Below are 13,759 nucleotides of genomic sequence, written 5' to 3' on the forward strand. Positions count from 1 at the left end.
TGAGACCTCGTCTCTAAAAATAGCTGGGCATTGTAGTGGGTACCTGTAGTCCCAGCTACTTGGGAAGCTGAAGCAAGAGAATTGTTTTAACCTGAGGTTTAGAGGTTGCTATGAGCTATGACACCATGGCACTCGACCGAGGGCAACAAAGTGGAACTCTGTCTCTGGAGAAAAAAATAATGGACTCTTGTAGACAAGATCAACAGCTTCAGCTTCATCAGTGGATAATTTTTTGTTTGAATAGTTATGTGTTTATTTTAATATGTATCAGGAAAAATACCCAGCTAGCATATCAGACCTGGATTATCTATGGAGGTAATTTTTGCTTAGGGTAAGGTTAAATTTAGTTAAGAGTTTTCAAAAAGTGACTTGGTTTTCAAATAAATGATAAAACAATATTTAGATGGCAAAAATTGGAAATGTAGTGTTTGAGTAGAAACTCGATCTGATATTTTCTATATTACCTTGCCATTTCTCATACATGATCCGCTTAATTAGAACAAGATGTTGACCCTCTCTCATCGCTACCAATAAAATTATGATGAATAGGGTGGCGCATGTGGCTAAGTGAGTAGGGCAATGGCCCCATATACTGAGGGTGGTGGGTTTGAACCCAGCCAAACTGCAACAAAAAAATAGCCGGGTGTTGTGGTGGGCGCCTGTAGTCCCAGCTAATCAGGAGGCTGAGGCAAGAGAACCACCTAAGCCCAAGAGCTGGAGGTTGCTGTGAGCTGTCACGCCACAGCACTCTACCGAGGGCGACAAAATCAGACTCTGTCTCTAACAAAAAAAAAGAAAAAAATTATGATAAATAATTTTATCTCTTCATAGTCCACTTAAACTGTAAAAATTTTAGTACTGTCTGTAGCATAGCTTTATTAATTAAAAGCCTACCCAAAGAACAGGCTAGGGATGGCTCACATCTGTAATCTAGCACTTAAGGAGGATGAAAAGACTGCCTGAGGCCAGGAGTTTGAGACCAGCCCAAGCAAGAGAGCAAGATGCTATCTCAAAAAAAAAAAAAAAAGGAAGGAAGAAAAGAACAAGCCTAGAAATCCACCTGTTACAATCTCTATCTCACAGTAGAAAGTATTTGGGCCTAGTGGGCATCAAAACAGCAGTCAAAGTTTAATGATAGGTATTGCTTTATTTTGCAGATAATGAACAATTGGCTCGATCAGGTACAAATTGTTTAGAAAACTTAGTGATATCCAATGGAGAGAAATTCAGCCCTGATGTTTGGGATGAAACATGCAACTGTATGTTGGATATTTTCAAAACAACTATCCCACACGTGTAAGTATTAATTATTACAGTTTATTTCGTGGGTATCATAAAACTCCTGCTTGCCTTTCTCATTGAACAATTTCTTTCTCTCCCATTTCCTTAAGTTTGCTGACATGGAGACCTGTAGGAATGGAGGAAGAATCATCAGAAAAACATTTGGTAGGATTTTTGTTTTGGTTGTCTTTTCTTCCTTCTCATATCTTAGCAAAAGGTTAATAGCCTGAACAACATAGGGAGATGCTGTATCTACCAAAAATAGAAAAAATCAGTTGGGGCCAGGTGTGATGGTTCACACCTGTAATTCTAACACTCTGAGAAGCCAAAGCGGCAAGATCACTTGAGCTAAAGAGTTTGAAACCAGCCTGAGCAAGAAGAAGACTCCATCTCTACTAAAAATAGAAAAATTAGCTGGGCATCATGATCATAGTGCATGCCTGTAGTCCAGCTACCTCCCTCCGTCAGGGGAGGCTGATTGAGAAGGATTGCTTGAGCCCAGGAATTTGAGGTTGTAGTGACCTGTAATGTCGCCACTGCACCCGAGTCTGGGCAGCAGAGCAAGACTGTCTGAAAAAAAGAAAACCAGAAAAGATTAATGAGCCTATATGGTTTGTACTTTTTTTGATGGGAAGTCAGATTAAAGGTTATAATATCGAAAAGTATTACATGTTCATTAACATTTTTTACAAAGTACAGAAAGACATTAAAAAATCATCTCACCCAGTAAAAAGCACAAGTTTACACCTCTAGCTTTTTCTTTGTGTGACTGTATACCTAATAGATGTTTGAAATTAGGGATCAGTGGACACATAGTTCATTAACAACATTGTGAACATTTTTCTATATTCTTGACTATTCCTTGAGAACAGCCTTTCAGTTACTGTATGGTATTATAATTTCTTTAATTAATTCTCCCTTTCTGGACTCCCAGGTCAGTTCTAATGTCTCACTGTTACAAAAAATGCTGTGGTTTGGGCCTGGTGGCCCACACCAATAATCCTAGCACTCTGGGAGGCCAAGGCAGGTGGATTACCTGAGCTCACAGGTTCAAGACCAGCCTAAGCCAGCTAGACCTCCTCTCTAAAAGTAGCAGGGCATTGTGGTGGGTGCCTGTAGTTCTAGCTACTTGGGAGGCTGAGGCAGGAGAATCGCTTGAGCCCTTGAGGTTGCTGTGAGCTGTGACTTCACAGCACTCTACCAGGGGCAACAAAGTGAGACTCTGTCTCAAAAATAAATAAATAAATAACGATATGGCATGACTGTCCTTATTCCTTGCCCTCCTGAATAAACGGTGCTTTCTTCTACATCAGAGAAAAAGGTTTGACTTCAGATTTCCCTTTAAAATACTTTGGGTTAGGCTCAGTACCCGTAGCTCAATGTCAGGGAGCCAGTCCACATACACCAGAGCTGGCGGGTTCGAACCCAGCCCAGGCCTGCTAAACAATGACAACTACAACAAAAAAAAAGCCAGGCATTGTGGTGGGCACCTATAGTCCCAGCTACTTGAGAGGCTGAGGCAAGAGTCAACCTGTGGGTTGTGACCCACAGGAACTGTATTAAAGGTTCGTGGCATTAGGAAGGTTGAGAACCACTGATTTAAACCCAAGAGTTTGCAGTTGCTATGAGCTGTGACGCCATAGCACTCTACTGAGGATGACAGTGAGACTCTGTCTCCAAAAAAAAAAAAAACAACTTTGGTTTACATGGGAAGTTGAATTATTAACTTCTATTCCCAATTAACTCTAAGGCCATTAGGCCATTAGATTTTAAAAGGCATTTGGGGCACAGCAACTTAAAACATTATTTTAACATTTTTTGTTTTTTTAACTTTATCTTCTGCTGCGGACTTTATAAAAAACTAGTTACTATACTACCTTTTTTTTTTTTGCAACAGAGGCTTACTATGTTGCCCTCAGTAGAGTGCTATGTCATCACAGCTCACAGCAACCTTAAACTTCTGCGCTTAAGAGATTCTCTTGCCTTAGCCTCCCAAGAAACTGGGACTACAGACATCTGCCACAACACCTGGCTATTTTTCGGTTGTAGTTGTCGTTGTTTAGCAGGCCCAGGCCAGGTTTGAACCCACCAGCCCCACTGTACATAGCTGGTGCCCTAACCACTTGGCTATGGGTTCCAAGCCTACACTGCTTATTTTTTTAACTTGATCTCATTAAAAATTAGTCACATTTATTATTAAATTGTAATATCTAGAGAAATGGTCTCTGAGTTGGAATAAGAAAATGTGAAATTTTAGAGGGGAAGAAATAATTGAAATTCTTGGGTCTCCAGTGTAGCCTCTAAGAAGTGCATACTGTCTGATTTTGCTTTGAGCTGAACAAGGCACCTAAATTCAGGCTGGGACAAAGCTGTGCTAAGATAGGCACATCTCTGCTCAGGTACTGACTTAAAATGAAGGAAAGTGAGCATTAGATTTCTCTCTGATTTACATTTAGGATGTGGACCTGGACCGCCAGTCTTTAAGCAGCATAGATAAAAATGCCTCTGAGAGAGGCCAGAGCCAAATCTCTAACCCAACGGATGACAGCTGGAAGGGCCGACCATATGCAAGTAAGACCACATTTTTATTTATTTTAAGTAAGTAACACAGATTACCTGATTCAAATATTCAGAAGGCACAGAGGATAAACATGATAAGCCACCTTCTGTCCCTGGGCCTCAGCCTACCAGTTCTCTTCCTGTGGCAGCCAGTGTTGCCAGCTTCTCATATACCCTCCAGAGTCATTTTACCCAGGAGCAAGCAAATGTCTGCCCATAGACATTTATATACATAGGCATCTAGTACATGTGAATTCGTCTTTCCTTTTTACATAAATTATGGAATACTATGCATTATTCTGGTTTACTTAACATATCTTAGATCATTCAAGATCAGTGCATACGGAGCTTTTACCTTTTTAAATATAATTTGTGTATTGTCCCCGTATGTAGAAGTAACTTTATTTGCTTAATTGGCTCCCTACTAATAAATTTTTATATTTCTAATCTTTTGCTGTTAACAATAGTACTGCATTGAATAATCTGATACACATGTCACTTGTGAGTTTATAATAAGTTTCCAGAAACAGAATTGTGCGGTTATAAGTGCATTTGCTATGTTGAAAGGTATTTCCAGGCTCGGCACCTATAGCTCTACCGGCTAAGGCGCCAGCCACATACACCTAAGGTGGCGGGTTCGAATCCCCAGCCCGGACGCACCAAAACAACAATGACGGCTGCAACCAAAAAATAGCTGGGCGTCGTGGCGGGCGCCTGTGGTCCCAGCTACTTGGGAGGCGGAGGCAGGAGACTCACTTGAGCCCAGGAGTTGGAGGTTGCTGTGAGCTGTAATGCCACGGCACTCTACCCAGGGGGACAGCTTGAGGCTCTGTCTCAAAAAACAAAAAAAGGTATTTCCAGATTGCTGTCTGGTAAGACTGTGCCTGTTCACAGCATCTTTGGGATCATGTAGGTGAAATTAATTTGGTGATTTTGGGGTAATTTTCATTTAGAATTTTCTAATTGTGAGTTAAATTGAACAGTTTTTCATATGTTTGAGAGCACTTTCTTCTATGAACTCTGTGTTCATAATCTTTTCTCATTTGATGCTGGGTTCATCTTTTTCATACTGGTTTGGAGGAGCTCCTTAGGTACTAGAAATCCTTTTTCTGGACATAAGTTTCAGATCACCTTTATCAACTGGTCTCTTAATGTTGCTTATAGTGTGTTTTATTATCTAGCATTTCAAAGCAGACTTAACAGTGGTAATATGCAGGTGTGGTGCTGTGTGTTTCCTGTATGTGACCTCACTTATTCCTTACACTAGCCCTTTTAGAAGTATTTTACATTTCCAGGTAAACTGGGGCTTAAACAGATGATAGAGCTTTCCAAGCTGTAGCAGAGTTAGGATTCAGACATGCTTTTGGCAGGCTAAGGAATTAAAACTTTTAAAGTGTTACTCTGGTCCTTTGAAAGTTGTGTGCCCCTTTGTTCATTTATATCAGTCCCACCCCGACCTCAGCACATAAGGCTGTAAGTGTTAACACTGAAGTTAACTTCTGAAGCAGCCTGTTAGATCAAGGCAGTATGTGGTCACCATTTTCTTTAGAAGGAATAAAAATAGTCACCCTCGAAATCCATTAAAAAGGCACCATGGTGGGACTGACATGCTGTCTCTCAGTAACTGCTGAACAGCCAGTTTTTCTCCAGTGTCCAGGGACAGAATCATCTCTTTTTCTTCACCAGCTTCAGATAAAGTGGTTAGCTTAGGTGAGGAGGCCAAGTGTATATTTCTTTCAATAGGAGAAGCACTCTCAGCACAGCAAGGTGTCTGCTCCCTGAGAAGTGCCTGGGATTCATCACATCCTCCTGCTCCTCCAGGGAATACCGCCCTTGCTCCTCCCAGTCTCCCAGCTCAGCTTCCTTTCTTCTGGGCTTAAGTGCAGGCAGGCAGAGTCTTTGCAGTATTAGCATTGTTTCCTTTCCTCTTTTTTTATTTTCAGTGCAAAATGCTATAACCAAGTTGGTGTAAGTTGAATATACATCTGCAACTCCACTGTATTTTTTAAAAAATTAAAACATTCTGGGGTTGCGCCTATGGCTCAGTGGGTAAGATGCCAGCCCTATATACCGAGGGTGGTGGGTTCAAACCTGGCCTTCCAGCCAAATTGCATCAAAAAAATAGCTGGGCATTGTGGCGGACGCCTGTAGTCTCAGCTCCTCAGAAGGCTGAGTCAAGAGAATTGCCTAAGCCCAGGAGTTGGAGTTTGCTGTGAGCTGTGTGATGCCACAGCACTCCACCAAGGACGATAAAGTGAAACTCTGTCTCTACAAAAAATAAAAATAAATTAAAACATTCTGGCTGTGCACATAGTGGCTCACACTTGTAATCCTAGCAATCTAGGAGGACAAGTTGGGTGGATTGCCTGAGCTCAGGAGTTGCAGACCAGCCTGAGCAAGAGGCAGACCTCATCTCTACTAAAAGTAGAAAAACTAGCCGGGCGAGGTGATAGGTACCTATAGTCCCAGCTACTCAGGTGGCTGACTCAGGATTTCTTGAGCCCAGGAGTTTGAGGCTCCTGCCAGCCATGATGCCATGGCACTCTACCCCAGGTGACATGGTGAGAGTCTGTCTCAAAAAAAAAAAAAAATTTGCATAGAAAGTTATTTATGTTAATTTCACAAACACTGAAAAACTTGAAGACAACTCAGCCTCCTTGATTTCTGTAACTAAAACCTTTATTTATTGTTGACAGCATTCTGTTTCAGTGATAGTATGTTGGGAAAGGGGTCTCAACTTTTGCTACAGTCAAATTAATCAATACTAAGTGCTTGACATGGTCCACTCCTGTGCCACTAGGGACACAAAGATAGATGGAGTGAGAGTCTGGTAAGGAGCAGAAACCACATTGCTAATTTGAACAGGAAAAATTCCGTGTAAAGAATTGTTAACTGCTTCTCTTCTCCTCCTTGCTCTCTCCTCCCCTCTCTCCTCTTTTTCTCTCCTCTTTTCTCTCCCCTTTTCTCTTCTCTCCTCCCTCCTCTTTGGTGCTGCTCTGCAGCATCCCTCCCTTGCCAATAAAGACCTTTCATACAAAAAAAAAAAAAAAAAAAGAATTGTTAACTATGGCCAAGTGCAATGGCTCACTTCTCACTTCTGTAATTCTAGCACTCTGATCTGGGAGGCCAAGGTGGGTCGATTGCTTGAGCTCACAAGTTCGAGACCACCCTGAGCAAAAGAGCAAGATCCTGAATCTACTAAAAATAGAAAAACTGAAGCAAGAGGATTGCTTGAGCCCAAGAGTTGGAGGTTGCTGTGAACTATGACACCATAGCACTCTACCCAGGCCAACAGCTTGAGACTCTGTTTCAAAAAAAGAAAAAAGGATGTTAACTTGTCAAAGGTTACTAACTATTAAAGGAGTAAAAGACTAGCCTGAGTCAGAGTTGAATCTCCATCCCTTAAAAAAAAAAAAAATACAGCCAGCACCTATAGTGCCAGCTACTTAGGAGGCTGAGGCAGGAGAATCACTTGAGCCCAAGAGTTTGAGGTTGCTGTGAGCTGTGACGCCACAGCACTCTACCTAGGGTGACAAAGTGAGACTCTGTCTCCAAAAAGAAAAAGAATAAGATTGCTCTTAAGGGATACAGAAGTAGAAATGCAGAAAGCAGCTGCTCCCTGTAGTGTAGACAGAAAACAAAGAACTTAAAAAGCTACATGTGTGCCAACCCTACACTGAGATTCTGGTCAGGGAGCCTGGGTGCTGCAGGAGCTCGAACCTTCCTGTGGTTAGGGCTCAGACCAGAGCTAATCTGTAGGAAGGGCCTTCTGGTAGCAGAGAAACTTTCTGGTGGACACACAACCTGCATACCTGATCCTTCCCCCCTCTTTAGGTCCTCACTAAAATACTACATTATCATAGAGACCTTTCTTGACCAGTTTATTTAAACCTGCAATGCCGTCATGACATTTCCTATCCTTGTGTCTCTACCTTGTGTCATCATTATTTGGCATGCTGTATCTTATAGTTAAATACTATATTTAATTGTGTGTCAGCACCATTGGAGCAGGAATTTTTTTTTTTGGTCTGGTTTATTCATTGCTATGCTACAGCATCAAGAATCATGCCTGGCACATAGTAGGATCTCAGGGAATATTTACACAGTGTTGGCTGAATCATTATTAGGGTTAATCTTTATCATCTAATATAGATCAGAAACTGTTTGCCAGCCTCCTCATCAAGTGTGTGGTCCAGCTGGAATTGATACAGACCATTGACAACATCGTGTTCTACCCTGCCACGAGCAAAAAGGAGGACGCAGAGCACATGGTTGCTGCGCAGGTAAGAACAGCCGGCCAAGGAAGGGCCTTGTCCGTCAGGAGGTGCTCTGTGCGGTAGGGCGATGCTGAATCATCATCATCATCATCATCATCCCCTTTATGGCTGAATAATATTCCCTTATGTGGATATACCACATTTGCTTATTCATCCATCAGCTGACAAACATTTGTGCTATTTCCACTGTCTGGCTATTAGGAATAACGCTGCCATGAACATTGTTGTGGACCTGTGTCTCTCAGATATATACACGTAGGAGTAGAATTTCAGCATCGTGTGGTAACACTAGGTAACACTCTTTGAAAAACTACCAGAATATATTCCACAGTGGATGCACCATTGTTTATTCCCATTAGCTATGTACGAAGCCTCCAGTTTTCTTCACATCCTCCCCAGTGGTTCTCATTGCCCCTTCTAAAAATTATTATTGTAGCCATTCTTGTGGATGTAAAGTGTATCTCATTGTGGCTTTAATTTGCATTTCCCTGATGACTGATGATGTCGAGCATCTTTTCTGCTTCTTGGTCATTTGTATGTATTTGGAAATGTCTACTCATATCCTTTGCCCATTTCTAAATTGTGTTACTTACCTTTTTATTGTTGACTGAAAAGAGTTCCTATGTATTCTAGATGTACTAATCCCTTATCAGATATATGATTTGCAACTCTTTTCTCACATTCTGTGTTTTCTTTTTAGTTTCTTGATAGTGTCCTTTGCAGCAGAAAAGTTTTTAATTTTGATGAAGTCCACATTGCCCAGTTTTCTTTAGTCATTTGTGTGTTCGGTATCAAATGCATTGCCTAATTCAAAGTCACAAAGACTTAGGTCTTAATTCTTTGTACCGTAAAATTAACCTGAAACAGTCAATTTAGGCCTTTGTTTTCTTTGAAGAGTTTCATAATTTTAGCTCTTACGTTTTAGTCTTCAATCCATTTTTTATTTTATTCTTTCATACAGGAGGAGGTAGGGGTCAGACTCCTTTCTTTTGCATGTGATACCCAGTTCTCGCACCATTTGTCCTGAAGTCCATTTCTTCTCCAATGAGTCTCCCTGACACTAGTGTTAGAAACAACTTCACCGCAAATATAAGGGTTTATTTCTGGGCTGTCTCTTGTATCGATATATGCCTGTGTTTATGACAGTACCACACTGTCCTGATCATTGGAGCGTTAGTAGGTTTTGAAGTTGGGAAGTCCTCTAACTTGATGCCTCTCATGCAAAATTGTTTTGGCTGTTCTTTATCACTTGCATTTCCATATGAATTTTAGGATCAGCTGGGGGTCTGGTAAGGATTGTGTTGAATCTATAGGTCAGTTTGGGTGATGTTGCACATTCTTCCCTTTTTAAATTTCTGTATTATAAGGAAAATGGGTCTATTTCTAGAAGTCTCAAAAAATAAAAAATCTCTAATTATGTCTCAGATTTTAGGCAACATGTTTAGTAAAATGTTCTAGCATTTCATACATGTTTTGAAGTGGTTTTTGTTTCTTTCACATTTAAAAACATAATCATTGACCTTATTTAAGTGCAGTGATTACCTGATTGGGGGCTAAAGATGCCACGTGGACTTTGCTTACCAATTTTTTTTTTTTTTGAGGCAGAGCCTCCAGCTGTCCCCCTGGGTAGAGTGCCATGGCATCACAGCTCACAGCAACCTTCAACTCCTGGGCTCAAGCGAGTCTCCTGCCTCAGCCTCCCAAGTAGCTGGGACCACAGGCGCCCACCACAACACCCAGCTATTTTTTTGGTTGCAGCCATCATTGTTGTTTGGCGGCCTGGGCCGGATTCAAACCCGCCACCTTAGGTGTATGTGGCTGGCACCTTAGCCACTTGAGCCATAGGTGCTGAGCCTGCTTACCAATTTTTAATCTTTCAGTGAGTATGTTTCAGACCCACATCTTTTATCACTTTTATCATTTTGAGTTTGTCATTTTTTAAATTTCTTTATAAAATAGAATACAATCCTACTGTGTAATAATTGGAGAAACACACACACTCCTGTTTATGCAGTGGAGGCAGCACTGATGAGTAAGTTTTGGCCAGCCAAGCCTGCCCTCCAGCAGCAGACCAGCATAGCCAGTGAACAGGGTCTCAGGGGAAATAGTCCATGGTGTTGAGAAATGAAGTATACCTTGTACAGAGGATGGCTTTTAGAACATCATGCCTGCCTTGGCTATGATCACAATGCCCAAAACCACTCCATCTTCTTTACTTAGCTCTCCTCTGTCCTCTAGCAAGACACACTGGATGCAGACATTCACATAGAGACGGAGGACCAGGGCATGTATAAGTACATGTCCTCCCAGCACCTCTTCAAGCTCTTGGACTGCTTGCAGGAGTCCCATTCATTCTCAAAAGCCTTCAACTCCAATTATGAGCAGCGGACTGTCCTCTGGCGGGCAGGTAAGGCTACCATACTGGTCACATCCTACAATATACGTGAAAGCCTTTGTAAAATTCCTCAGATTTTAAGCAAAGCTGCAATAATTTATCAGATACTTTCATGCTTGAGGGAGAAAGAAGAGAAATGGTACATAGATTTTATCCCAGGATTAGGGATACTACCTGGCACATAGTAGATTCTCATTAAGAATTTGCAAGGGCCATTTGCTGTGGCTCACACCTCTAATCGTAGCACTCGGGGAGAGTGAGGTAGGTGGAATGCCTAAGCTCAGGAGTTCGAGGTCAGCCTGAGCAAGCCAGGCATTGGGATGGGCGCCTGTAGTCCCAGCTACTTGGGAAGCTAAGGCAAGGGGATTGCTTGAGCCCAAGAGTTGGAGGTTGTTATAAGCTGTGACATCATAGCACTCAACCCCAGGGTAATAGAGTGAGATTTTGTCTCAAAAAACAAAAAAAAGAGGGCGGCGCCTGTGGCTCAGAGGAGTAGGGCACTGAACCCATATGCCGGAGGTGGTGTGTTCAAGCCCCGGTCTGGCCAAAAAAATAAATAAATAAATAAAAGAATTTGAAAAAGGCAGATTTAAAGTTAGATAATTGAGAGAACTGCTTGAGCCCAAGCGTTTGAGATTGATGTGAACTATACACCACGGCACTCTACCGAAGGTGACAAGTGACACTCTGTCTCAAAAAATAAAATAAGTAAATAAATAAGGGCAGTGCCTATGGCTCAAAGGAGTAGGGCGCTGGCCCCATATGCCAAAGGTGGTGGGTTCAAACCCAGCCCCAGCCAAAAACTGCAAAAAATAAAGTTAGATAATTGAGTAATTGATCTAGTGAGCGATGATATTTTACATTAAATTTGAAGTTAAATATTATCAAAACTTTGACAGTTTAGGAGAAACAGAAAGCATTCGTGAATGTTCTCAGGTTTTTAGAGGATCTCTTACCCTCTAAAGTATAAAGGTAAGTATATTATATTTTTTCAGGGGTGGTGGTAGGATTCTCACTATTATTTTTCTATTGTTACCATTACTTAAATTTTCTCCCCAAATTGCTTTTTAACCCACAATTAAGGAATATCATTTTTTTTCTATGGTTTTAAAATATCCAGATAATTTTGCTTACAAGAGTGGTTTGCGTATCTCTTTATCTGATTGGTACAGCTTTGCTTTAAGAACATGTATACTTACATGTGCTTTATAGAGAAAAGATCTTGCAACTTAGAAAAATGCTAGATAGTCCTTCAGTGCAACTGGGAAATAAAAATACTAGCATTCTTTTTTTTTTTTTTTTTTTTTTTGCAGTTTTTGGCCAGGGCGCCACCTCCGGCATATGGGGTCGGTGCCCTACTCCTTTGAGCCACAGGAGTCGCCCAAAAAATACTAGAATTCTTAAGAATTCTTAAGAGCTATTACTTTTTCTCTGGAGGCAGAGCCTCAAGCTGTTGTCCTGGGTAGAGCTCTGTGGCATCATAGCTCATAGTAACCTCCAACTCTTAGGCTTAAGCAATTCTCTTGCCTGAGCCTCCCAAGTACCTGGGACTACAGATGTCCACCACAAGGCCTAGCTATTATTTTGGTTATAGTTGTCATTGTTGTTTGGCAGGCCTGGGCTGGATTCAAACCCGCCAGCTCTGATATATGTGGCTGACGACCTACCTGCTTGAGCTGCAGGCGCCATGCTGAGAGCTATTACATTTGAGGAGATGAAAGTAACAGCTTTCTGCTCGGCGCCTGTGGCTCAATTGGCTAAGGCGCCAGCCACATACATCTAAGGTGGCAGGTTCGAATCCCAAGCCCGGGCCTGCCAAACAACAATGATGGCTGCAACCAAAAAATGGCCGGCGCTGTGGTGGGCACCTATAGTCCCAGCTACGTGGGAGGCTGAGGCAGGAGACTCGCTTGAGCCCAGGAGTTGGAGGTTGCTGTGAGCTGTGAGGCCATGGCACTCCCCCCAGGGGGATAGTTTGAGGCTCCATCTCAAAAAAAAAAAAAAAAAAAAGAAAGTAACAGCTTTCACCAGCTTATGAGCAAAGTCTAAATAGAGAACAGCTCAGTTCATCTCTGAGGAAAGAGAGTGTCTTATATAGAGGATAACTTTTGGAGAGTCATGACTGCCTTTGTCTGATGTTGCAATAGAGTTTAATTAAGAACAGGAGATATTTCAATATTTTCTAAAGTAACTAGAGAACTAGTTCTCACACAGTTTCTCAGCATTATCCTAGAAATGTGCTCTATTGATATTACTATGTGATCTATAGGCTTTAAAGGCAAATCTAAACCCAATCTTCTAAAACAAGAAACTAGCAGCCTGGCCTGTTGTTTGAGGATTCTGTTTCGAATGTATGTCGATGAGAACCGCAGGGATTCCTGGGAGGAAATACAGCGGCGACTTCTAACGTAAGTTTGAAGATTTCATGTCTGTCATATAAAAGATGTTTCACAATACTGTGAAAAGTAGAAAAATGCCTACATGCTGACACCCCAGACATTTTCCTTTTCATTTTTTTCCTTTTATTTGGTGGTTCTTCCATTTCACTTTTCTTAATGCCTGGAAGAGGGCAGGACCTCCTCTGTTTCACTCATAAACCCTCCTTAAGGCACAGAAATGTGAGCAGCGACAAGTGGTCTGACCTAAAGTTGGCAGACTGGAGGGAAGTCTTGACCCTGGTTAAAGACCTGAGGTCACTGTTCCTCTTGGAACTAGGTCCTGTTTAGAGTTATTGTTAGGTCCCTCATTCCTCCTTCCAAGAAAAGTGTATTAGAGTCACGTAGATAACAGAACATACCCGTGTCAGTTATGCAGACATGCACCAGTGGGGAGATAGTGGGACCCCAGAGAGAAAGCCTCATGCACCTTCCTGGGCATCCTGCACTATGCTGCTGTCTGAGCTTCCTTTTAACTCCTTCCAGATTTAAAAACAGTGTCACACAGTGCAGGCAGCTGGGCGATAAGACACACACTTGCCTGCACAGCTAATTGGAGTGTACAGTGACATAAGGAGGTTGGATTATACTAGTGTTTGTTTCCTTTGACTCTGTAATTCCATTGTTATGGAATCTACCTCAGGAAATATTTTAGAAATAGGAACCAGGATTCCCACCCAGAATATTCATTGCAGACTTATGAAGAGAAAAAATTATAAACAGCTCAACTGTGGAGTGGATTACTAAATTATGGTATGTCCTGAATTTTGGCATATAAGATTGAATGTGGCTCGGCGCCTATAGCTCAACCA

At 41.7% G+C, this 13,759-nt stretch overlaps 1 protein-coding gene across 1 annotated transcript in view; it reads left to right on the plus strand.

Annotated features, from left to right (window-relative positions):
* Nucleotides 1-13,759, plus strand: part of ARFGEF2 (ADP ribosylation factor guanine nucleotide exchange factor 2) — a 105,069-nt gene that overhangs the window by 84,734 nt on the left and 6,576 nt on the right. The window contains exons 32-37 of the mRNA XM_023511981.1: nucleotides 1,158-1,296; nucleotides 1,392-1,446; nucleotides 3,738-3,852; nucleotides 7,993-8,123; nucleotides 10,356-10,524; nucleotides 12,782-12,920. Coding sequence (XP_023367749.1) covers nucleotides 1,158-1,296; nucleotides 1,392-1,446; nucleotides 3,738-3,852; nucleotides 7,993-8,123; nucleotides 10,356-10,524; nucleotides 12,782-12,920 — 748 coding nt within the window. The remainder of the gene's footprint in view (nucleotides 1-1,157; nucleotides 1,297-1,391; nucleotides 1,447-3,737; nucleotides 3,853-7,992; nucleotides 8,124-10,355; nucleotides 10,525-12,781; nucleotides 12,921-13,759) is intronic.

Source organism: Otolemur garnettii, unplaced genomic scaffold (genome assembly GCF_000181295.1).
Source record: "Otolemur garnettii isolate 467f Iridium unplaced genomic scaffold, OtoGar3 scaffold00023, whole genome shotgun sequence".
Lineage (NCBI taxonomy): Eukaryota > Metazoa > Chordata > Mammalia > Primates > Galagidae > Otolemur > Otolemur garnettii.